The sequence below is a fragment of the Tauraco erythrolophus genome, chromosome 3, assembly GCF_009769465.1.
Source record: "Tauraco erythrolophus isolate bTauEry1 chromosome 3, bTauEry1.pri, whole genome shotgun sequence".
Classification (NCBI taxonomy): domain Eukaryota; kingdom Metazoa; phylum Chordata; class Aves; order Musophagiformes; family Musophagidae; genus Tauraco; species Tauraco erythrolophus.
The window spans coordinates 20897889-20923706 of NC_141467.1; the positions used below are offsets into that span (position 1 = coordinate 20897889).

The 25818-nt window shown below is 43.9% G+C and overlaps 1 protein-coding gene across 1 annotated transcript; it reads right to left on the reverse strand.

The window, feature by feature from the left end:
- Window positions 1-408: 408 nt before the first annotated feature.
- Window positions 409-25818, reverse strand: OTULINL (OTU deubiquitinase with linear linkage specificity like). Its single transcript, XM_086609041.1, has 8 exons — window positions 25642-25818; window positions 10715-10874; window positions 10575-10606; window positions 10375-10466; window positions 6764-6913; window positions 5869-5997; window positions 3619-3891; window positions 409-2526 (listed from the first exon to the last, which is right to left on the reverse strand). The coding sequence occupies exons 1-8, from the start codon at window positions 25736-25738 to the stop codon at window positions 2347-2349; spliced, it is 1113 nt and encodes a 370-aa protein (XP_086465167.1). The 5' UTR covers window positions 25739-25818; the 3' UTR covers window positions 409-2346.

The following is a 25818-nucleotide window of genomic DNA, read 5'->3' on the forward strand; positions in this document are numbered from 1 at the left end:
TGTTCCTGCCATGATTCAGCTAGCACCTCTGACATCTGATAAACCAGCAGATCTGTTTCTACATGTCCTTTCTGGATTCTTGGGATAAAATTAATCTCACCTAACTTCAAACATCTAGAGCAGAGAGACTTATGCTGATGACTGCCAGCTCCCACTACTGTCAGTGAGGAGAACCAGACCCTTCTAGAGACCCAATCCTCCAGCTGACTGCATGCCATTACCCTCCACGGACAAGGCAGAGAGCCCAAGGTGACCTAGTTCAGATGCAAACATCCAAATCGGTGAGGCCAATTCCACTGTCTGTGTTAGATCTTTATTAACTCCCTGCTATTAATATGCTCAAGATTACAAAAATGTACATTTTGACAATTTAACACTTTCAGCTGTAATGCTTTTGTATTCCTATTCATAAATAATATGCAAACCATTAAAAAGCCCCCTATAAAAACGCATCCTTTTTTTAGTATGTCTGCTTGTACCAAAACAAGAATAAAATATAGACAAGTTTATTGATGGCTGTAACTATTACCGTTGATGCAAAACAGGCAGCAATACCCTACTCTCAGGCACTGTAACATTTCCCCATACGGAGCAGAACCAAGTCTAAAGTAGGCAAACTATTTCGATCAGTGAAAAAAGTTTCTTTTAATAAATAAAGTATTTGATAAGCAGGTTTTGATGAGATGAAATTATTATAGGTATCAAGCCTTCTTAACTAAAAGCCACAAATTATTGAACAAAACTGAACTCAGAAAAACTTTCAGGAAACAAAACTGTTACAATACAGAACTCAGGTGTTTGTGCTTATAAATATATATATATATACATACAAATAAAAGGATTATAAGAGATAAAATTGCTTTCCTTTATACAAGGAACTGACAGTCTCTGAGCACTGCAAGCATTACCATTTAGTTACCTCATGCAACTGCTTCAGCTCCTGCAGGCCCTCTTCACGTTTTTGTTACTGGCTTGCATTTCCTCTTCCAAGAGTTAAAAACAAACCTGCTAGTCCTTATAGCTCTAGCATAAGGAAAGGCAAGGCTTTGTTTCTTAGTAAACCGCCACTTTTTCAATACAACCATACGCCTAAGGGATTGTAAGCTTTTCACAAATATTTTGAAAGATCTGCTATATTATTTTAATATTTTTTCAAATTAAGGTCCCTTATTTTAGAAATAATCAAAACACAATTGATTTCTTTTAGAAAATAGAACTGGGCAAAATGTTCCACAGAATAAAATGAATCTCATTCAGTTGTCCCAGACAGACTTCTTCACACATTGAGGTCTAAACCAAAGATAGCAATCTTACGCAAAGAGATTAATATATACACAGAAGATATAACATGTACATGCACTGCCAAACGCACATAATGCATGGAAAATTAATATTTTCTAAAAATACAGTGTTTGTGAATGTATTCTGTGCACAGCTTGCTTAGATGAATTGCAATAAAAATCTTCATGTCTCTTGGCAGGTAATGTTGAAATCAGCCCTTAAGGGATTTACAAGTTGACAAAAAACATAGACAGCTACCGGGTCTAACTTATTAATTAACACCGCCCTTTTTAACTTTGGGAAAGCTTGCAGACTTTCCTCAGTTATAAAGTAGTTCTTCCCTTCATCTGGCACAGTATTCTTTTGCGTGTGTATGTGTTGGGTTTCTTTGCTCCTGTGTTAACACTTCTTCACCTTCAGATATCAGCACTGATTGTGGACAGTTTCATTTCAGGTGTCTGAAGTAAGTACAGCCTGCTGCTGCTTGCTCTGCCCATCCCTGGAAGGAGACATTCCAGCAACTGGGGAAGCCAAATGAGATTTGAAGCAGCTCCACAGAGGCCCCAGTTTACATCCTCCCGTCCTAGGTAGACTCAGGTCAATGCAAGTTAATAGCCCAGAGTATAAACTCTGGGACCCCTGGAATTGTTTCCTGCGTGATTCATCCTCTCTAGCTAGGGATAGATGAGGGAAAAGCAGTAATTGCTTTAGGAACTTGAGTTTAACCTATCCAGAGATGCCAGAGTAAACCCTCAGGCTAACAATGGAAAACTTAGTATTACCTTTGCCTTCTTTGTCATGCAGTCTAAGCTTCTTTGTCTGACAACTCTCAAATATGATATTTTGCCCCAGATAGTATAGCAAAATATTTAATGTTTTTTTTACGGCTGACTGGTGGCGAATCGAGCTGTAATGGGAAAGCAAAATGTTTACACAATAAACCCATAAATCATTTTGTAATCATTAACGAGCATTCTCAAAATCTTACTTCTGCCAATTAGAAACCTAATTCACTGGAACTGGTCACTCACTATATTATACAAAGGAATAAAAGTCACTGGTGCTTCACGTTCTGAAAAGGGGGATATGATAGTAGCGATCGTCCTCAGTCAGGAGAGAAATCTCATTCCATTCCCTTCGGTATTCATCTGGATAGTTTACTTTAAATTCCTCAGTATTAAACCTATGCAGTCTGTAAACTCGTATCTTTACTTCAAGTAAGTATCCAAGAAGAAACAGTTCAACCTAAAGACAAAAGAAGTCTGTAAGACATTTTTTTCTAGACTTAAAAAACTAAATCAAAGAGAATCCAAATTAAGGCAAGTCACCTAGCTTCAAAACAGTAAACAAGGAATAAAAGGGTGCTTCTGTAAGTGAAGTAAGAAAATTTAAAGTTTGAGGGTATTCTCAATGTTCCAACAGTCCTTCGACTGCTCTTTTGCATGTAGAGGATATTCTGCTTGTGACTTTGGAAACACCCCTCTTCCACCTGACGGAATACATAAGCAGCTCCCAAGGCTAGCTCACACACTGAGTGGGGACCAAGAAGAGACTAGCTATTATTGAGATTGATATACCTTGAAAAATGGGAAGCCTGCCACCTTGTGATCACTTGTTACATGAAGGAAATATAATAGTAAAAGAGAAAAATTTCCTTGTACTTCATGTATATAGAATTTGAGAACTGGCATCTTCCTTGAGACTTCTTGAAAACAAATGTTTAATCTGGAAAAATGCTTTGGAAAAAGCTCATATCCTTGGGCATAGTCAGACAGAGCAGAACATGTCCAGTTATAATCAAACTGCTCCTGAACGAGACTACAACATTAACAGTTGACTTAACTTGATTAACTTGTCAGTACTTAACTCCTCACTAAATATAAAATTGAAAAAAAAAAAAATCTTAACCTATAAAGGTGAACAATTAACAGAGTTCTCATTACCTACTCTTAACAGATATCAGATCTAAGGGGAACCAAAGAGAGGGGAAAAAATAGAGTGATGATAGAGGGTTGGGCATGGCGGAACAGATAGGAAAACCGAAACAACGGGTCAAATCTTCATAATCTAATATTATTTTACATATCAAAGGTATCATTGCTCTAAACTATTTCTCACTGATAGCTTGCATCATTTATTTATGGCCCAGCAAGAAACCCCACTCTACTCTACTATAGGCTTTCTTTCCTGGAAGTTAAATGCCTGTCCTCAGTCCACTTACCCACATCCCAAAGGAAAAAAAATACACCAGCTATCATGGATGATGTATGATATATTCACTTAATCACGTCAGAGAAGGAATAACTTTTGTGATTTATTTTTCATTTATATCATTACCTGGTCGAGGCAAATAGAGTCACCTATGGCATTCAGATGATTCATCATGAAACTCAAAGGGTCAGACGAAGAATCACGAGCAAGGAGAAGGCTAAAAAAGTTGTGTATAGGTTCCTCCCTGTTCTTTATCTGCTCATAGGCTTCAACAACTTCATAGAGCATGATGAATTTTATGGCCTCATACAGTTTGTGCTCCTTGCTCTCATCAGAAAAGAGTGTATTACACATGTTTCCTCTTTCTTCATGATCTTTAGTAGCACTTATTTCAGTCCACTAGAAAGCACACAGAAGAACATTCATCAAGTCATTAGGAATTCTATTTAATATGAAATATTCCAAAACAGGAACAATCGCCAGTCTGTACAATGATGCTCAATGACTGGGATTCAAATGAATTTCAGTTAATTCTGTGCTTGTATCATTTGTATGTTGAAGTGGCCATAAACGATGAATTTCAACAACAATAAAAAAAATCTAACTTACTGATGAATACTAAATCAATAAACAGATCCTCCATCACTTCATGCATTCCTGAAGACTCTCCTTAAAGGTTGAAAATGAGACCAAGTGGATGAACCACTAATGCCCTTTTGCAAGAGGACCTCTACCACCTAAGTGAAAAGTGCATCCAAAGCGTAAAGTGCCTATCAACCAACACAGCCCAGGCACAACAGCATCTGCATGATGGAGCTGGGAAAGGCAGCAGAGAACCCTGTTAGCAAAAAGAGGCAAAAATCCATCTCATTGGCCAAACAGCATCTTTATAAAAATAAAATGAAGTTGGGAGCTAGAAGTCATGCCCAATAACATCATAATGCATAGCACAGCTGCTCTGCAACAATTTGTTAATTGTATGGATTCGTTCATCAGGCTAACTTGAAACTTTTTTCTGTACAAGCAGCCAGTTTGAATGCTTCGTGCTAAGGAACTAACATCAACTTCAAAGAATGACATCAACTTAAAAATTAAAGCCCAACAACTCAGCACTGGCAAATGCAAAGAGCGACCAGAACAGAATGATAACCACACACAAGAACCACCAGGCACATCTCAAGAGGACGGGCAGTTTTCACTGTGGCACAGTAAGGTTGCAGGCAAGGAACAAGGACTAGATCTCTATTTTAATTTCCTCTTTTAATTTCTAATGCTTTAATTCTAGAGCTAAGTAAGTAGGTTTTTTTTTTTTGGTTGTGGCATTTTGTTTTGTTTTAAGGAAAAATTATTATCACTGATAAGAGGGTTTAAAACTACAGAGCTGTGGCTCATATATGCAGGGCCACATAAAAGAAACTAACTTAAATGTGTACCAGTAAAACAAGCTGTTGGTAAGACATCTCAGAACATAAGGTATATTGTAGACTTAAAAATGACAGTTCAAGGTCTGATATACTGGATAATGGATGGCTTCAAATAAGAGTTTCAACCTAATCTTGGCCAAAACCCTGGAGTCCAGCAAATACCAGTATCCACTTCATGACCGTGACCCAGGAGAGTATACAAAGCAACGGCCCGGCCAGAGGAAGATGGGGAGGAGAGCATGGTGGTGTGCTAGGGACAGCTTGTGGCAGAGCAAATAGGAACAGTCCAGAGCTCACGCAACTGCAGACATGCAGAAACCCCCAGGGAGCTCAAGGAAGGTGCAAGGTCCTTATATCTCTGTTTCAAAAGTCTTTAGAGCTACTAAAACTCGCAAAGCTTTAAACTTGTAAGAGTTGTACTCTGGGTTGGGAATGCAGGCAATCTGGCAATGCCAAGCAGAGCGGGCAGTGAGGCTTGACGGGTCTTTGTAAGCTGAGTGCTTCAGCTTACAGAGAGAAATGATAATAAAACTGTATAAATACGACGTTTTGTTTAGAGAGGAGCAGAGGAGAACACAATCTGAGAAGAAAACGCACTATTTGTTTGTTCCCTCCTATTTGGGGAGGGACTCTAGGAGGATCTCACACAGCACGTTATTATGTTTAATCAAAATGACGCAGTACTGCAGGAGCCACTTGATGGCAAGGGCAACTAACCATGCTGCAACTAACAGCTGTGGGGAGGATGGCCTCCCTAACTTTCAGGGGAACCCCAAGGACTTAGCACTCCAAAACAACGGATTCCTCTCGAGGCGATGGTCTGTCCAGCAGCTCAGCTCTCTGAACCTAGGAGAGAGGCTGACTGCCATAGAAATATGTAAATATGAGCAGTTCCCTCTGTCTCAACCTACTTCTCCGTGCTTTTCCCCCCAACCATCTTCTAAATACTCACGTTGGTCTTTAACGTCTCCATACATTTGCGCAATTTACCAAAGACATTGGGACCCGTGTATCTTTCCGGCCCAAAACTGTATTGCTGAATCCAGTTGCAACCTTGAGAATACAAAAGCTTTTCAGGGAGCTGGGGAAAAACACAAAACCAAAAGCTAATTATCATAACCATAACAAGAAGTAGAATATAAACTTGCCTGCACACATTTTAATGTATGATATGATTCTGTCTTCTGGTTGTACAGTTCAAACAAAAAATATCAATGGGCTTCAGAACAACTCAAATGTTAAAACGGGAGCTCCATTTGATTGCCAAGTCCTTAAGAAACTTTTAAAACAGGGCCAGCCAAAGAAGAAAATATGCTCTCAGCAAAGTATATAACCCACACTCTGGAAAAGCTGGATACATCCAAACTCAGTGAGGTTTTTAGGACTACAGACATCTTCCAGTTTGCACATGTCCGCCCACAGGCAGCAGCTCTAGCCCCCCACCTCCTTGCCGCTGTCTCTTGCCGGATTCCTGCTGCTCCAGCAACACGCTCAGCAGCTCCCAAGCCAGCCACTAGACTCTGCACAAGTGTGGATGAGGATTCAAATATCCTTTCGTGTTAAGGAAGTGGCATCTAGTGGGGTGGCAGTAACGTTTATCTATCCACTTTTTTCTTTTTTTTTTTTTTTTTTAAACCATTTAGACTCACGTTCACTTCAGTATGTTTAGATCAGGGACACTTTTTCAATTAAGTGTAATTCAAAGAGTTTGCAAAACTTCTCTTTAAGTTCTGATGACGATTCTCCTCTACTTCCACAGCAGACACATCAGTTTTCACTTTGAGAAAAGCTTCCTTCTGCAGTGCAAGGTCACCTGAATCATTTTCATTTAGAAAATAAGATTTTACCTTTAAAATATCTCTCTCCTTCATCCATGATGGAAAAGGAATGCCTTGACTGAATATTTGAAAAAGTACTGCTCGTAGTACACAGTAGTTGTCCCTCCTGACTTGTCGCAGGTATTTGATGTGATAGCTCCAAAACAATTCTGCATATGCCTAGAAAAAGACAAAAAAAAATTTACCGATAAACATTTTAAATCTCAGACCACATTGAATTAGAGTCCAATTCCAAACTAGTCCTAAGAAGGGGCTAGGGGAAAGAGCGAGTATATGTTTTATATACACAAAAACGTTCTAATGCCATAGTTTTTGTAAACACCTTAAACTGGCACTGCCCCTTAAGAGTGATTCTGCACTCTCTCCAAACTCCCTGACTTGCTTCGGTCTCGACACTGTTGCTAGTGTAAACATTCACATGGACAACCAGAGCAGAAGGGGTCAGCAAAGACTTCTTTGCCACAATAGCTTTAACCCCAAGCACTTCACAACTTGTGCTGACGCATGGGATGGAGCAGCAAAAGGGCAGGAACAGGTGTCTGGAGAAGACTCCTTTTGGCAGAAATATCTCCTTGCACTGACCTGAATTCATTGTGCCATGGTGACCCAAGGCTGCACTGCACTGGCAGCTCTGTGCTGAAGCCAGCGGCCCTTCTTCCAGCTACATGCTCCCTGTATTTCATCTGCATTACCTCTGGCTCTCATCCGAGCCCTTGGCGAGGCAATTCAGATTGATAAGCTGGCAGAGAATTAACTGAAGCAAGAGGACTCTACAGTTAAGCAGGCTGCATCATCAGTCCCACAGTTTGCTTCCTGAAGGGGGCGAGAAGACAGTTTCAATTAGGGGCAATGGATTTAAACTGAAAGAGGGGAGATTTCAATTAGATATAAGGAAGAAATTTTTTACACTGAGGGTGGTGAGGCACTGGAACAGGTTGCCCAGAGAAGTTGTGGATGCCCCATCCCTGGAAGTGTTCAAGGCCAGGTTAGATGAGGCTTTGGGCAACCTGGTGTAGTGGAGGATTTCTCTGCCCATGGCAGGGGGGTTGGAACTAGATGATCTTTAAGGTCCCTTCCAACCCTAACCATTCTATGATTCTATGATTCAATCCCTGGCTCTCTTTCACCTCCATTGCTTCCTCACCCCACCCCAACACCTACTCTAGGTCTTCCCTACTCTTATTTTGCATTGGCTGTGATAATCATAAGCCAACTGAATCCTTCCTGCTGAAAAGATCTTCCTGCTGCTTCAGCAAGCTCTGCTGTCTCTATCAGCTCACCATCTTGGTGAAGCACGTCCAAGAGAAGATGTAAGAGCCAGCACAAAAAAGGGAGAGGGACTATTTAGCTAGAATGAGGCAAGGAAAAGGGAGACACAAGACAATCAAGGGACTGCTTCTTTTGAGGACTGCAAGCATGTTAGGCTGGTTTGGGATCTCATGAGACCTCATCCTAAAATGTGCTCTTTACTGTGATAACCTCTACCTGATATAACCAGCCATCCACTAGACTCCCCTGTGCCTCCTTTTCAGCTCTGATCATCTAGCAGGCTCACAGACATTTCGAAAGGCCTGTTGCCCACTACGTGTTTGCAAATTTATCAAAAGTTTTGCTGTCTTTTTTTAACTTGTTCCTCCAAATCACTTTTGGCATTGCTGTGTTCCCTCATTTAATCTGGCAAAGCTGGATCTGTTCTCTGTTCGTCATTTGGGCACAACTCCAGCTTTTTGAACAATACCTTCTTTTTTCTCGTAACTCCCTCACGCTGCTGTTTAGCCTTATCAGCTTTGGTTTACCCTTTCCTAAGGCCTTCTTGGTAGGCATTTGCTCTGATTCCAGTACCATGACCTAAAGCAATATATACATCAAATACACCGACCATAGATACTCTAGTCTTTCAGCTGTCTCTTTGCCCAGAGAAGCTGTAGATGCCCCGTCCCTGGCAGCTGTCTTTGAAGTTCTTTTTAACATACTTCCTCATTTTTATGGAGTTGATCCTTCTGAAGGTAGATGCAGTTGTAATAATTTTTTTGCTTTGTTGTTCTTACATGGATGTTAAATATAAGTATGTGCCGTCTCCTGTTCCAGGGAACAGCAACAGAAATTAGAAAGCAACACATTGAGGCAGATCCTGTGTACTACTCAGTATCAAGGCAAGGGTTGCTTCTTCTCCTAAAGGCTCCCTGAAAAGGTGATCCATGGAATGGTCATTGGCAGCACCTTGAAGTTGAAATCCATAGCTGTTGTCCAGTGCAGATGGCTAGGCAGTGTCTCTCATTATCGCTGCTCTTTTGATCTCTCTCAGCATCTCATGGTCAGTGTTCCCATCATCATGAGATAATGAGAAGTACGGACCTGGTGCTGTATGTGTCCCGTACTGGTCTGAAATGCCATACCATGAGGATACAAGGATATAACATCACAGTTAGCTGATTCACTGGATTTGAGTCTAAGCTTGCTTAAGAGATATGACTACTCTACCACTGGTATAGCTACTTTAGCTAGAAGTTTTATGATAAAAGTAAAGATCCAGCCCATGGTCTTTGAGCCTATCTGGGTGACTAGGACTTACGTGTCTTACTGACTAAGACAGAACATGTTGCTCCTGAAGGCCCATCCTGGTCACAATTCATGGTAACGCAGTACTGCTCCAACTTCAGGCACTGGCCAGGACCCTTCGGAGAGCACTGCTGCTCCCGCCATGCCCTCTGCCACGGTGCCTCCATTAATGGCCACCCAGATAACAGCTGCCAACAGCCTGCTGCATGTGCAATAACAGACTTCTTTTGAGGGAAGTGCAGCTGCCATTTCTGCCCATCGGGCACACACAACGCACACAACTGAAAAACATGTTGGTGAGCTGATGGAAAACTATGTCTAGCATTGGTGAGCCATGCATTTAGTAGGTTCTTGGCTCAGGAGTTCAGCTATCCATGACCCAAAGCCTGGTTCAGCATAGCACGACCCCGTCACCCCGACTCAGAGCTACGAATAAAGCTTACTAAGCTGCGAGAAACTATTTCAGCTAAAATGATGCAAGGTAAGAAAAATAAAAATCCAGGGAGAAGAAGCATAATTAAGATGGTCACAGCTAGCAGCTCAAAGATACAAGAAGGAAAAAATAATAAATAAAATAAAAGAACAAAAGAACAACCATCCAAAAAAACCCCAAACCCTTACATGGAAAGAAATAAAAACCATAGAAGAAAAAGAAGATAAGAGAATGGGAAAAGAGCAGCACCAGGGATCAGCTGATGCCTGCAAGCAGCAGAGGCTGCCACCTCCCCACGCAGCCCGGGGCTGCCTCCAGCCGCGCCGCAGCGTCCGACCGAGGTGTTGAGGACGCCGAGGCCGTGGGCCGTGAGCCCGGCAGCGTGTCGGTGCTGCCTGCCCGTGGGGAGCGGCAGCGGGAGCTGCGGGGCGCGGGGAGCCCGCTGCCTGCGGCGCCTCGCCCGGGGGCAGCGCCTCAGCTGGGGCGCATCACGGCAGCGCCGCGGGGCACCGCGCAAAGGCGGGGGGCGGCCGCCACCCCGCAGCTGGCCCTCGCCCGCCGAGCACCAGCCTTTCCCAGGGATGACTTCTCCTCCGTCCTCACGCAGAGATTAAAACGTAACTCTCACCTCCCTCATGTGTCTGGCCTGCTTCGTTTCTCCTTTCCATTCTCTCGCGCTATACCCGAGTAGATCGACTTCTGTCAGCACACTGAGATTCCCTAAATGGAGATTAATTCACAGATTATCACGATTCTGCTGTTCTGCATCTCAAGGGTAGTTGCAGGAGGTGGGGATTAACGAATATGGAACGACAATAAAAAGATTACTTATGAGTTTTCTTTGAAGGTAGTTGCTCCACCTGAAATCCAAATGATAAAAAGGGTGTCAAAGAGGAGTTGTCAAAGGTCAATATTTACTGAAAAAAGCAACAGTGGGGAAGATTAAAGCCTGCCTAATAACAACCTACCGTTTCAGTAGCTGTGCTAAAAAGCTGTATAGCCTTCGGCAATACCAAAGAACAGCAACGAGGAAAGACATGCTTAGCATTAGCTGCACCTTCACTTTTTGCCACATGAGACACAAGGATTGCTTGGTGGCTGTTGTCCAGGACCGCGCCTCATGCCTTCCTAAAACAGCGATAAAAAGAGAGAGGAAAAAATCTTGTCACTATTTTGCAATACTTGTTTCTCTTTGATTTCTCTTTTTGTAAGAAAACATCCAAGTACAATACCACTCCAAATGAAAAACACATGAAATGTGAAAGGCGAGTATATCTTTATATACTTTATATACTTTATATACTCAGTTTTTCTAGTTTCTAGGGTTTTGGGTGCATGTGGTTCACGTTTCCAAGCCTTCCTCCACACAGTGAAGGCTAGATACGTAGTTACAATGGAGTCACAGGAAGACCAATGTTAGAGCAACTGTTCAATAACATTCAAAAAATATTAAATTTTTGCTTCAGGATGTGCTGATCCAGAGACCTGTACTGTCATTACTTTGCCTTTAAATCAAGGTTTTAAAGACCAAAGGTTCCTGGGAGTTGTAGTCTACAAACGGGCCGTATAAGGCAATATTAGCTGACTAAGCATCATACCACTGCCTGGGGAATTAAAGGAATGTTCCTGCCTCAATTTGGGCAAACTTAGGGCCAATTTAAGACTCCGGAGAAAGCTCTTCCCTGAGGATTTGGTAGGAAGCTCAGGAGATCATCACAAAGGAAGTGCACTCTCACTGTTCTTCACAGACATAAACCAGGACAAGTTTCTGTCACTCTCTTGGCATTACAGGCAGGGTCAGGGAAAGTTTTGGTTGTCTTTTGTTGACAAGAAACCTTGGAACTGAGAGAGGGCCTGGAGACTGAATAGTTGACAAAGGCAGTGTCTGCTCCCTAAGTGAGAAATTTATCCTTTGGCTTAAATTTGAAGATAGAAAGTTCCCAGAGTTTACAATCAACAGCTGCTCTATTATTAACTTATTTATTGATTTTGTACAAAACTTTAAGAGAACTCAACTTTTTACAAAGGCATCCCCAGAGAAGGCTGGAAAGAGCCTTCTCCAGAGCGTCCACAAAGGGAATTACTCATTCAGCATAGTTTTATGTCAGTTGAACTTCTGCCCCTCCTGGCTTTAACAGACAATTTAAGAGGGGCTTAAGTTTACCAAGGAAGTTAAGCCCATGCACTGTGGACGACTATCCAGTTGAAGAGTTACATACAAATCCCAGCCTTGGCAACGAGATAAGCAGTTACGCACACATTTTTACAAGCACCGTTGCATGTATACAGAGCAGTGCCGATATTTGGCCTTTTCCAATATTCTGTTGTTTGAAGAAGTTTTATTACAGGATGTCACATGCAAGTTGTCCAGAGGCAAGATTCAGACCTCGTCTCTCCCATGAACACAAGGCAAGTTAAGAGCTGTAAATGACAAGGTGTTAACAAACTTTAAAGAGGTAATCAGAGAAGCTTTTGGCGTGCTAGCTCCCCAACGCTCGTATTGCCATGAACCCTTCTCATACAGGACAACGGACAGGTCTTCTGTCAGCTTCTCCTTGCGTGTTGCACCAACGTGTGCACAGCTGGCACACAACCCGGGGTTACGCCTGCATGTGCCAAGCAGCAAAAAGCACAACAGGCATTCATGCACAACCAAAAAGATCAAAGATCTGGAGCTGCAGGAAGCGTTTATTACTGATGCCAAGTAACAGACAGCAAAACATCAGCTGTAAGGTTTGAAAATGGCATAGCTCATGGAACACCGGGATGCTCCCGCTAACAGCAAACGCACACACTTCCTGCTGATGGACACCAACAAGCACATTCATAATAAGCACCCAAATTGCCACCTAGAGAACAACAACTGAGCATTACTAACAGATGACACTCCTGGCAAAATCAAGCCACCGTGATTTTTTTTCCCTTTCTCCTTAAGGATAAAGGCATCGCCATTGACAAAAGCTTCAGTAGACTGCAAATAACTGAACCTTTTGCTAACTAGAGTGGAACCTGAAGGCTTAGAAATGTGGTTCAGCCCACAGATCAATGAGTGTTCCAGATTCATACTGTCACAGTGTTGTATGAAAACCAATGATGATTCAAACAGAATTCGTTAACAGCAATTTAAACATATGGTATTGAAAGGAAGATGCAGCAGACTTTCATTTCATTACTTGAAATGACTGTATGGTCCCTCCTTTGATTTCAGACAAACTGGGACTATAAAAAGTGAGAACTGGTCCATCTGTGCAAATGACATGCTTTGCTTTATCGAGTACCAGCAATACACATGAATGCAAAATTTCTTCCTTTACCCCTTTTACTGGCAAAAAGATGGAGAGGTTTGCATCAGTATGAGTTTTTAGTTGAATCAAACAATCTTTTGAAAAAGCTTTTGATGGTATTAATCCTGCAAAAAACCTACTGGAGTCCAACAAACCCCTTTTAAGGCACAAAGTTAACAAGTGCATGAGCAACTGCTCTTCAAGCAGCGCTGGGAAGCACTGGCTTACTGATTTCAATCAAAAACACAAACTGATGTCAGAGAACGTGAGATACTTTCTATTCAAGTAAATGACATTTAGAAGTGGCAGTTGGATCACGAAGTGCAGCTGGTAAAAAATACATCACGAACAATACATGAATTAAAGAAGAAGGCAGTTTAAAATAGATCTTTTCACCCCCTCTCTGCCCCCTCCAAAATTCTTCAGAAACCGAAGAGCAATTAAATTAATAATGCACTGGTGGGGGAGTGTAAAACAGACCCACAGATTTTTAAACTCAATCCATTCCCTGGGGTACAGACACGATTCATCCCATTCCTCAGGAGACAGCGACAGCCTGTCAGTGCTGCCAGCAGCTGCTGGGGCTCATGTCTCTCTGAAAGGCACCATGAGCATCACCGTGGGGACAGGGAAGCCTGACTCTTCTCCCACACAAGAGAACAGAGCTCTGGGACTTCTAACACGGCTCCAAGCAGGAATTTGGATGAACAGAGGTTGAACAGTGCTGAAGCAGAAGGCGATAGCAGTGTTTATCTTGCAATGCAAGTAGTACACCGCGTTTTCTTTTCATGCCACATCATCAGCTTCCTGCTAGTGCCAAACCTTAAGCTTTCACCTCACAACAAAGTCATCAGGAGAGACACAGAGAAAAAAAAAAAAAAAGAAACAAAAAACCCAAACCAAACCAAAACGGCCAGAAAAAGCAATGAGTAAGAGACAACTGCAACATCTGCTTCTTTCACAAGTAACTCAAGAAGGGTCTCTAAAGGATCAGCTCCACATTTGACTCAATCACAACTTGTTTTGGAGGCTGCCACCTTAAAAAACCAGAACTGATGAAATGCAAAATGTAAGGGGTCAGCTTGGGAACTAGCAGGCAGCACTGTATGCAGTGCTGAAGCACGATCCGATATTCCAGCGAGTCTGATGGCATGTTTACCTTTTTACTTTGTCCCTCCCTCCCTGTAACAGGGCCATCAGGAAGACAACAGAGCATTTTCCCAAATTAAAAGCTGACCGCATGACTTCTTTTCAGGACACTCCTCTTCACAGTCTTTTTGGTACTAAAAGCAGGACATAGTACTTGTTACCATAAGGTGGCCCCGTTTCCTTCTCCCGTCACACAACACTATGTTTCTAGTTCCCAAAAAGCAGGTATCGCCTCCTTCAAAGATGGAGACAGAATTTGGGAACCCTCTGCTCCAACCCTTCTGCTGCCCACCCGTACGCCTCCTTCTCCCTCCTTTCTTGGACCCAGACGGGAAGAGAGACCCCTTAACCGAGAGACGCGAGGCTTGGCACGGAGGTCCAAGTCTGCCCATGTTCGGTGTGTGCCTCTACAGCTCTCTCCACAGCTGCACATTGCTTTTTTCCAGACTTTGTAGTATCAGCACCGAGGTATGTTATAAAACAGGCTAACTCCCTCGCTTAAGGGAAAACAAGCAAACGTACCCTTACAGAGCAGGCATCAGCCTGATGCTCTGATGCACACATGTGCACATACACCTCAACTGACTGAACCAAGAGGGAGACACAGGCAAAAAGCTATTAATTTTATGGATTCAATAGCTAGAATAGATTACACCCCATAACAGCTTAGAAGAGAGAAACGTGCCTTTTTAAGTAGTGCCAAGTGATTACAAAGTCTTTGGTTTTGCAGTTTATTATCAGCACCACCCCAAAAAAAAAAAGAAAAACTACTGAAAGCAGAACAGATCAAACACATACCAAGGTTAAGTGGGAAGCACTGCTTAATTCAATAAGTATTTCATTACAAAACCCTTCCTTTACAGAGCAAAGCAACATCAATTTGTTAAGCAAATCTTCTTCACCTGTTCTAACATAACAACTAGAGATGAGGATCTCAACTTGGTGCAAAAGAAAGGGAGAATAATTTACAGGCAAAGATGGTAATCATCAGTGACTTATCAGAAGTTCAACCATATCTGCAGATCAGATCTGGACTTCTGCTCCAAAAAATAACAAAACAGAATCCCAGCCCCAAACTGTAACTAGAACCATGTGATTACCTAGAAAACAGAATAGTTTCGGTAGCACTGAGGCCCATCACTTGCAAGAAGAGCTTTATTTACACAGCTGTCCTGCGTGGGAGTCCCAAGTGCTCTCTCAGCCCTTGTTCTCTTTCTGCAAAGATCTTTCAGGAAGAATAAAGCCGAAAGGCGGGCAGCCTCCTTTGGGCTCTCCGATCGTCAACAGGATCGGAACTGCTGCTCTTAACCTATCCGTCCAGGTGTGACACCAACTTATTCCTACGCTGTAGCAACAAGCATAATGAGTTCTTACCTACCATGTGATTATCTACAATACACCCTATTAGAGGTACCTTTACCAAACCAATTTCAGCTATATAATCAAGATATTAACACATGCCCTAGCCTGCACATGCCACTTTCCTCTCTACAAATTCCTTCAAGAATAAAAGGAAAATTCAGTTCTTGATGTCCTGCATAATTCAGCTTCCTTTTTAAGGCACAGAGTGCTTCATCCAGGACCTTCAGATTAATAAAGCTCAACTACACTTCCACTTATGTAAGAAAAAACATGAGAGAAGCTTTCAGAGAATTTACAGTCCAGAGCTACATGTGAAAAGCATTTCACACCATAAATATAAGTATCTCTTTAAAGTTCTTACTCCTAACTATGAGTAAAAAGTAATGAAAAGATAAAATAACATTTTAAAGAAGGAGCCTCTGAAATTTCTGCTACTGTGATGATTTTGGGGGTTTTTTAACGGGGGGGGGGCAGAAATTAGTTCTCATTCAGAATTGCTGTTTAATGCCTAGGCACTTCAAACAGAACTTACGTAAATGTACTAAATCTGTTATTTCAAGGAAGTCCACTCTAAGGATTCTTATTATGCCTGCTGCTGAGCTGCATCTTGAGTCATCCCTAATGCTGCTCATGTTTGTTTCTCGTTTATCTATTTGCAGACAGAACTCTTCAAAATGCCTTTTATAATTTTATTTTTTTCCTGCGCTGAATCCAAACTGACAGAGTCAAGGAAGTATTTTTCTCCTAAGCATCTTTTTACGGTTAAGTTTAGCTGATAGGCTAAATAGTATAAATACCTTGGGTTTTCCTGTTGATTTGTCTAGGTAACTGAAGTTTCGGTTATGGGGGAAAAAAGTCAAAGTCTTACTTAGCCATAAGATTATCTTTTTTTCCTCCTCCTTTTTTTAAATCTTGTTTGCTTGACAGCGCAAGACTTGTACCTACAGCCTAACCCTCCAAGGACGTGCAGCCATTAGATGCTGACAAGGCTGGGTGGTACCACAGGCAGCATTCCCCTGGGTCTCTCCTGGCAGAGGTCCCACAGGCTGCAGCGGGCGACGGCTGTCCCCTCCCCAGGGCTCCCCAGCATGGGAAGCCCCCCTGGCCCTGCCAGGACGCACGCCCAACCTTCCAGCAGTGCGGGCACCAGGGTCACTGCCACCCAGGAGGAGCAGGACCTTCTTAAGCCCATTGCCCCAAAGGAAAGGACTGGTGGGCTCTGCCACTCCAGCATGACCCGCAGCAGCAGCCACCACCATGTCGGCAGTGGAGGAGGGATGCAAGTGCAATGCGGAGGAGCCCTCCAGCTGCATGCAAGGAGGGGGACAGACACCTCAATTGAGGAAGAAGGAATGTCAACAGAAACCCATGTGGGAAAGATCTTGATGCATGCAGCACAGAGGAAAACACACTGCTTATCGGACTCCGCCAGCAACACTCCTGGGACAAAACACCCCACAGACAGCCCCGGGTGAGTCCCCAGCCCCTCAGTGGTCACCGGCTGCCTCATTCTGAAACAGTGGTTTGATGCCTTGAGATGTCTTTGGCTGAAGTGCTGTAGCTGAGGAGAAAGTGGCAACAAATGTCGGTTGCCTTGGTAGGCATGCTCTGCAGGACAGTTTGAGGAATTTTAAGTTTCTACCTTAATTGTCCCAAGTGATAGCCTGGAAAACAGTAGCATCAAATAACCCATGACAAACAAAAAAGTCAACTCATCTGAGCTCATTTACTGTCCAAGCAGTACCAGTCACAGACGTTAATTCTTACATGCAGGGGGTACATCTGCCATCAGGTAAAGACCCTGCTCTGAAAGCCAGCCCCCTTTGACCAGGTTGCATCCATGTAGCTCGTCATTCCCATCTCCATACAAGGTCTGACTGCTGTACCCTCACGACACAGATTTTACATGAGTCTTCAGAGCACGGCTCTCTCCGGAAGCGTACCAGATTCTGTGCGCAATGAATTGGCATGCAGAGTTGTGTGTTTTTCACATGCATTAATAATCACATATAATTTATGATTAATAATCACAAACAATTCACATCTCCCGGTGATGTGTCAGATCACAAAGCCTCTGCTTTCCCACCAGATACGTACACAGGTTATTCCAGCTGTACAATTCGTCTGCTTGGGAGCTTCACTTGCCTCTCTTCCTCTTTCCAAAACAGACTAGAAACAGAAGGGAAAGGCAACACAAACCAAAATATCAAAGCCATCACTCTGAATGCCAATGAAAAAAATCAGTCTTATATCTCTCTCCTCCTGCCTCTCAATGTCCAGCCTGATGGAAGTCAGAACTTCAGCTTTATTCTGCCCATTTAAAGCTATCAGGATGGAAGCAGCTGGGGTGTTTAAACCTTGCTCTCTCTTCATCTTTTAAAGGGCAACGTTTTCAATCTGGCATTTCTTAATTAGCTCACGCACGGAGGAGCCCTTTGCCATTTTTTGAGGGTGCATTACTGTGCACTTCTTGCCTAAAACCTTAAGCAAAAAAGGCGTGTTGAAAGGTAAAACCGACTGCATCGAGATAACTGAAATTTCAGTTCCTGTCACTCAGTGTGACAGTCATAGCTAGTACAAACACTTCATAAAAACTTGATTCAAGAACACAGAATATTCTGTGTGGAAGTCGCCTGCTTGTAAAAACACATTATTATTGTTGCTACTGCACTTTTGGTATTGTTACAGACGTTTGGATGCCAAGAGAAGCATCAAGTGAAGTGCTCCAGACATCGGTCACAGGGACCAAAAGACCATGGTTTTCCCTGACATCTCTGCATTTGCATGAACTGCCTAAAAGCTGGACAGTTACACGGCAAGGTCTACATAAAATACAAATTATGCAGCCCTGTAAAATACGGTTAAGCGCAACCCTGCATATCGAGCTCTTCTCAAGGCGCTGGCACTTGCCAGAGGCACAACTTATTTTCACTGGTGAACTAAAGAAAATGACATTCAGAGCCCTGGACAGTTTCTAACCTTGGAACATGGCAGTGTCATTTTTAAAGACCTACAATGATATGAAATCACCGATTTTTAAAGACCTTGGCAAGCACGTCACAGCTGAAATTGGTGCGCAGGAAGTGACATAAACCAAAACCAGAACTGAGGAACAGCAAGCACGTCTGCAGGTTGCTCCCAAACAAACGCGGCGGGCACACACAGCGTGGCGCGGAGCTGTGCTCAGAGCAAAACTGGGGGGAACCGCAGGACATCTCTTTGACACACAGATAGACTTGAGAGAAGCATTTATGTTTGCAGAAAGACTGATTTTGCACAAACTCAGCAATTAAAAACTGGCCTGCGTTTCCCCGGTGGCAGCTGACCAGCAGGCAGTGCCAAGCACCTTGTTGTGATGCTGCTTTGCTGCACGGATGCTAGAGCAGACTTGATGGTAGTCAAAGCCCTGTGCCCACCACATCGTGTCAAGGCACTCATTTGATGCTAAGGTATACATTTCCCACTTCCATAGCGCTATTCACCCAACTCAACCACTCCGCCCTGGAAACATAAATGCTAAACGCTCAAAAATCTGGAAAAATCTCAGCAACAAATTACGGAAAAGGAATCTGAGACGGAGTCTTGCCCAGGATCACATGTGGAGCTAGCGACAGGTCTAGAGATTGAGCATATACGGCCACACCATCCCATGTTTTTAGCCCTCTAACTTAAGACGACATGGCTTAAAGAAGACAACACAACTCTTCAGCTCAGCCTGCAGCCTTCTCCTCAGAGAAATGGCTGTTGAAGAAGTGTTTGGAACACAAGTTGCCTTGCTAGCCACGTCTCTCTGCACGAGTACATGGAATGAGGGGCACCTATCCCTGACGGTGGCATGGAGACAGGAGCTAGAGACCCACCTTCTCTTTTGGTCAAGAGTTTCCAGCACCTCCAAACAGGCTACAGAGAAATCCCAAGCACTGGGGTCTGGATCCTGAGGATGCCAAAACTGGATGGTGTTGCTCCTCAGCAGTGAAAAAATGGGAAGAAACTACAAATACAGGATTAGGCTACAAAAAACCTAAAAGCTGTAGACATAAAAATTTCTCGGAAAATTCACAAAGTAGCCTTGCAGCAGTTATGGAGTATTTTGCAACATGCTTGCCTTCACTGGAGCCTTCTCAAGAAGTGGACAATAACACTCGGATCTCCTTTTTTTCCTCACTTATGCTGGGGCAAGACTTTGACATGCTTTTATATGATCAGGCAACAACCCAACCATGAGTTATACTGTTCATGGGAAAAAAACCTCACAAACAAACTACAAAACACGACTTTCCATCATACCAGATTTTGTAATATACAAGCTAAACTCTCTCTAGCACTTCAGAAGATCTCTAGCTACAAACTCTGCTCTTAACACTGTCACTGATCACTTTTATGTCACTGTGGCTGGAGTACACAAGTCCTGACAGTTTTCTATCGTTAAACACTGACGTTTTAGTTAATAAATAGCTATTTATCTGTCTTTCTGGAAGGCACATTGCCATGTCTGATCTCCAGTGCTACAACCAGAGGAACCAGTGTTTGCCACGCCAGGAATCCCAGCAACCAAGCAGATGGGCAGAGTTCCCCGTTGCTGCTACGTGCCGGCAACACACTGGCTGTATCAACCCAGGAGCACAGAAAGGATGCTATGTGTCCACCATGCTTTCCCAAATTCCCTCAAAGCAGAAAACTGATCCTGAAGTGATTCAGGGTCAGATGTCAGACAGCAACTCAGATTAGCATTTGACTTTAAAGAGTATTATAACTCTTTTAGAAGTCAGAATGCCTGAATAAAAACATCATTAGAATAGGACTGATGTGGCCCAATGGTAACTAAAAAAAAAATAAAAATTTCACAGCTGAAACCAAGAGGAAATTAAGAAGCTCCTTAAGATAAACTTTATGCAATTCTAATCACACCCAAAAATTTAGTTAAGCAAGTGTAATGAAAGCAGTGTAATTATACGGCCTTTTGACTCTCAAGCACTGGTTATTCCCTTGTGTTTTCAAAACAACTACATTATAACCATATTCTTCTCCCCTAGTACAGTTTGGCTCCATGACTCTCATGGTTCAGCTGTGCGGGGTCAGGAGGTACAGAACAGAGGTATTTCCGAAATCTCAAACTCATTTGCCTGGGTAATCATGTAAGATCACCATCAGACATTAAGCTCAAGAAAAACTTCAGACACTACTGGAAAACCCTTTAATATTTGTTGTTACATCCTTGGTGGATAGGATGTGAGGATTTAACCTGGAAGCTGTATCTCAGAAACAAGGTGGACGGACAGAAAAGTCCTGATGAGCAGGAAATCCACACCATGTAGTCCAGCAACCTGGTCCAAAAAGTTAAACTAAATGAAAAAACTTATAATGCCAATGACAAAAAGAAACTCAGAACTATGAAAATAAAAGAATTTCTTCAGGAGTCCAAATCTGAATGCAGATACTGATCCATCAAAGCACTTACATTTAATACACTGACCAGCATTTTAATGCTGCTTTTACCCTTGAAAACCAATTCTAACACCCTTCACCTGGTGCTTAAACAACCCCGGTAGTATTTTATATAAATATGCAAAATTGCAGCTTTTCCTCTTACTGTATGGTGTCCTCTTCAATTGCCGGTTAAACTATTTGTCCAGTAGTAAAGACATAAATTTCTTAAAGGAGCAAACTTCAGTGGCTAGAAAGAAGTTTTCTGAGCCTTCAAACCAAAAGAGGTCGTTTCTTCCTGTTTCACACACTTTACCTCTTTGTTTCATCACTTGCAGAAACTGGAGTGGGCCAAAGGACGGAAGTGGGAATAACTGTAATTGCACATATTTGCAACAGAGCAGTCGGTACCACGCTTGCTTAAAACTCATTTACTAAATACTGCAGAAATCTGGTTCTTTCTCTGCTGCAGAAAACGAAAGCATGAGCTGAACAGAATTTGTACAGCTCCTCCAAAAAGCAAACCAGTCACTTAGTGTGAAAGGTAGTGCAAAGTGAGAGCTGGACCAGAAACCCTCAAAGCAGAAACGTATCCTAAAACGTACAGCAGGAAAGCAAACCGGTCGGGCACAGCATCTTCAGCCTAAAAGACCACTCGACAGTGACTGAAGAGATGTATAACGCTGAGAGCTACGAGCAAGTGGCAAGCAGACCTGAAGGGGTGCGTGTCCATCTTCCCAAGTCTTCCCGAATCACGTGCTTGTTTCTGATGCCCTTTTTCCTAAACCTTCGCCTTTCAATGGGAACAGAAGCCAGTCCTCAACGTTTAAATTCAGATTCCACGCAGTAAGAAGCTCAAACAAAACAAACAAAAACAGACAAGCAAAAAACACACACGCACACACGCAAAAAAAAAACCCAAATAACAAGAGCCTGCCCGCACACCTGCTGTGAAAGCGGCGCACACTGTCCCTTCAAAACCACACCGACGATGGTCTCGCCTCGCCCGTTAGCGCTGAGAGCGCGGAGCGCTCGGCACACACACCGGCCCCCAAACAGCACCCCAAACTCATCTCAAACCCGCGGAGCCCCTGCCAGCGGGCTCGCCCCGAGCACGGCCCCGGGCCGCCGCCGTGCCCACGCAGCCCCCCGGCCCCCCCGCGGCAGGTGCGCTCCCGCCGGAGCCGCGCAGCGCCGCGGTGTACATCGCGGGAAGGGGGTACGGGGGGGGCACACCCGGGGCGGTCCCGCCGCGGAGACTTTCGGAGCAGCTTTCCGGGTACTGCCACTTGGGGAAAACAGCCCCAAAAGAGTCAAGTGGGAAATAATTTAAAAAAAAAAAAAAAAAAAGCAGCAATAAATAAACCCAAACTCTCGCCGCCACCGCGGGGATCCCACCGAGACACCCCCAAGCGCCTCACCCGCTCCTCCGCTCTCCGAGTGCACCTCCCCGGGGGCCGAACCGCGGCTACACACGTAACGCCGACACCGCCCGGGGCGGCCCCTGGGGCGGGGACCCTGCGGGGCCGCCCCCCCCTCCCGGCCCGCCCCGGCCCGGCGCCCCCAGCGGCGCCCCGCCCCGCTCTCGCCGGGGCGGTGCCACCCCGAGCTGCCCCGGCACCGGGCGGGGGGAGTTTGCAGGATGGTGAGACGGGCCGGGAGTTCCTCGCTTCGTCCGGAAACCGAGGGGTAACGCAGACCTGCGATACCGAGGGGTATGGAGGAGGAAGGCGAACCCTTGTTCCCCATCTCTCAGCCTGTCCTTAGCTTAAGACACGAGTGGAGTTCCCTATTTCCCCACCAGTCCCTGCAGCTCCTCCATCAGTTAGAGATAAATTTGTGCTTTGCTGTCACGCTACATTATTTTTCCGTTTATAGTGGCAGTTCCCTTAATGGAGACCAACGTCATCAGCATCTGTCTGAAATCTAGCCATGAAATGTAAATACAACTTAGTGACTTCAAAGTCAAAAGACTTTTTTTTTTTTCCTTACTGTTAAATGTTCATTTCCTCACTAATTCACTCATTAACAAGATGAAGTACATTCATCCAGAAAGAAATTGACCCTTGCCAGGTACCTTTAGGTGTGATTTGTCCCAGCTGTATGTAGAGAATTTGCATAGATCAGTGTAATTTCTTTTCTGGTTACACATTAAAGAACAAATTTTTTTTTCCATCTCTCTTGGGACTTTGCAGGAAAAACAGAAGGGAATTGTAATGGTCTGAACAAGTGACGCAGAGTTAAATCTTTGCAGTTATAAGCAGTTTGCTCCAGTACAGCACTAGGACAAGCTTACAAGGTTTTTTGGGCTTTTTTTTTTTCCCTAAAATATCATAAGATATGAAAATGGTTGGAGATAAAAAAGCAACGCTTTTCACGAAACAGTGAAGAGATTTGCACTGTCTGGCACGAGTATCAGATTGTTTCTCCATCCATCTCAGTTAATCTGGGTGAGGAACAAAGCAGTCGAAACCTGTTAAATATCAGCGTGCCAAGCGCTTGCTTAGGTGCTCTCATGGAAAGCCACAAACGCACTTATTCCAGTAAAAGAAAATCTAGGCTTAAAAACCAGCTAAGAATAGCAGAAGTGAACAGTTGACGTAAGAAGCCTAAACCTGTCAGCTGCGTAGCACTGTGTGCTGCTCCATTGAAAAGTCCATTTGGGAAAAAAAAAAAAACAACACAAAACCACTGAGTGCCAGTTCTGTGCTTCTCAGCATCAGCCAGCTGGTGCCTTCCATTTGGACATGCAGTTTGTGGTTTAATGTAGCTGTATCTCAGGAGGCAGCTGGGAGAGACGCTGTTAGGATATCGCTCATGTGGCATCCACCTGTGAAGGCTCCAAGGTACCTGGGATTTGTTTCTGTGCCACGTCTTGCCTGCGGCAATCACATACTTTGGCTTCCCGTTCCAGCTTCCTTCTTGCCTTGGCCAGGCCAGTGTTGGTGCCGCTTGACGGTTTAATGTTCCAGTCAAATCCAAATTTGCCTCTCTACCCTCCCTAACCTGCGTTAAGGCCTCAGGATTTAATAGGTGATTTCCTTGTGCAGACAGGCTTGAAAGTTAATGTTTATCTGGTTGCTGACTCACTAAGGGAAGAGAGATGAAACGCGCATAGTACAAACACTGCAGATCAACCCCCGTATCGGCGAGTGCTTCCCGCTTCCCGGCTCCCTGCTCTCTTCTCAGGGCGTTTGTTCAGCACTTCAGTGCAATCTAGAGAACAGCCTGTGCCCTTCTGCGTGTGCTCTTGCTGGGTATAAGACCTGGGGCAATCAGTCAAACCAAGATCACTTACCTGACACCTCTTGAAGCATTTTTTTTTAACTAATGCTGTCCATATGCCTTCTCTTCCTCCTTAAACACTTTCTGAGCCACTTATGGAGAGCACTCATACCTTTTCCCATTTGTGAGCTTCGGCAGGAGAATATTTTCTCTCCTCCTTGCAAGTCACTGAAACGGGATGGCGTCTACCCGCCTCCCTCCTCTGCAAGCCCCTACTTGGTCTGGGATACAGATAGCTCTGGTGAGACCCAGCCAAGTGACAGAGGCCTCCCACACTCTGTGTACAGAGCCTGGTCGGGGTGAGCTCATGCCATTCCTGTTAGCTGAAGAAGAGTTAGGATAGTCCTAAGGAGAGCAAGCAAAGTCTAGGTCTGAGCCGGCATCAGCTGCAAAAAGAAAGAGGGCAGCAGCTAACTGAAAGGCAGTTTCTGTTACAGACTGTGCAGAATGGGAAATGCGCTGCTGCAAGGGTTCACAATGCTTCAGAAAGTGTGAACTTCCTCTAAAATAGCTTGGAAAACAATATTGGGAGCTAGAGGCGGCCTTATTTTGAGTATGTGTTCAATGTGTTTTTGCAGAAGTAGTGCCTCCCTTGCTTCACCCCCAAGCAGGCAGCAGCTCCGTGGGGATAAGGGGAATGCTTCAGGGAGCTCTGATTGGAAGCAGCTTAAGTTTGACTCTCTTCCTCCAGACTTTCTGGTCATGGTGTTTTGCACATATTTATGATACTCAGACAAGGCCATGTGCCAATAGCAAACCCCTACCACTTGGGGATATTTGTATTTCCTTCCTTTAGGGGAACATTATGAACGTGCCCATAACATGAACCTCCAAGTTTTTTCTGCAGGTCACGGCATCTCCAGGCTGCAAGCGAGACTGCGACTGCCTCCTTCCGCTGGTACCCACGTGAGGCTGCACAGCAATTACAGCAAAAGCTTATACTGAAAGCCGCGCTAAACAAGTGTGAAGACATTTTAACCGTCGCTGCTTAAACCCACAAATCAGCAGCAGAAGCGAGTGCCGCGTTCTTGCTCCCCTCTGCAAGCGAGCAGCAGGATTACAACCACAGCCCAAAGAACATAAACAATTCAAAAGGAGAGCAAAAATTGTCTGCTGAGACAAAGGCAACAGCATCCAACTCAGTGAAAGCTGGAAACCTAGGTGCAGAATGGGTAGGAGCTTCACCCTTTAGTTTTTCAGATCCATTATTAACAGTCAGGAACCATTTCCCTATTTATCATCATTTATTACTACTACTAAGGCCAGGTATAGTTTAACGCATAGATAAAAGTAGTGCCCACACAGTTATGATCTGCAGCACAGGAGCTTCCTATAGCTGATCACCAGCTTAGTGAGATGCCAAAATTTAGAGCATAGCTCTACAAACTTACCAACACTTCTCTTTGAGTGGTTAATTCTGCTCTGTTTTTCTTGTTCAGTGAACTGGTCTCTGTTCTTACTTGCCTTTCTGTCATGTCGCCTCTGCATCTCCTCTCCAGAGTATCCCCCTCAGGTGGATTTCTCTCCTCTGACTTCTTTTGCTGGGAGTAGAAAATGAGTCTCTACAG

Excerpts from the sequence above, each read along its gene's own strand:
- OTULINL (XM_086609041.1), bottom strand. The coding sequence starts at position 25,738 with ATGCAGAGGCGACATGACAGAAAGGCAAGTAAGAACAGAGACCAGTTC. Across the intron at positions 10,875-25,641 it reads CCACTCAAAGAGAAGTGTTG|GAAGGCATGAGGCGCGGTCC; the intron begins GTAAGTTTGTAG and ends TCGCTGTTTTAG. Across the intron at positions 6,914-10,374 it reads AGGCCAGACACATGAGGGAG|GCATATGCAGAATTGTTTTG; the intron begins GTGAGAGTTACG and ends GTCTTTTTCTAG.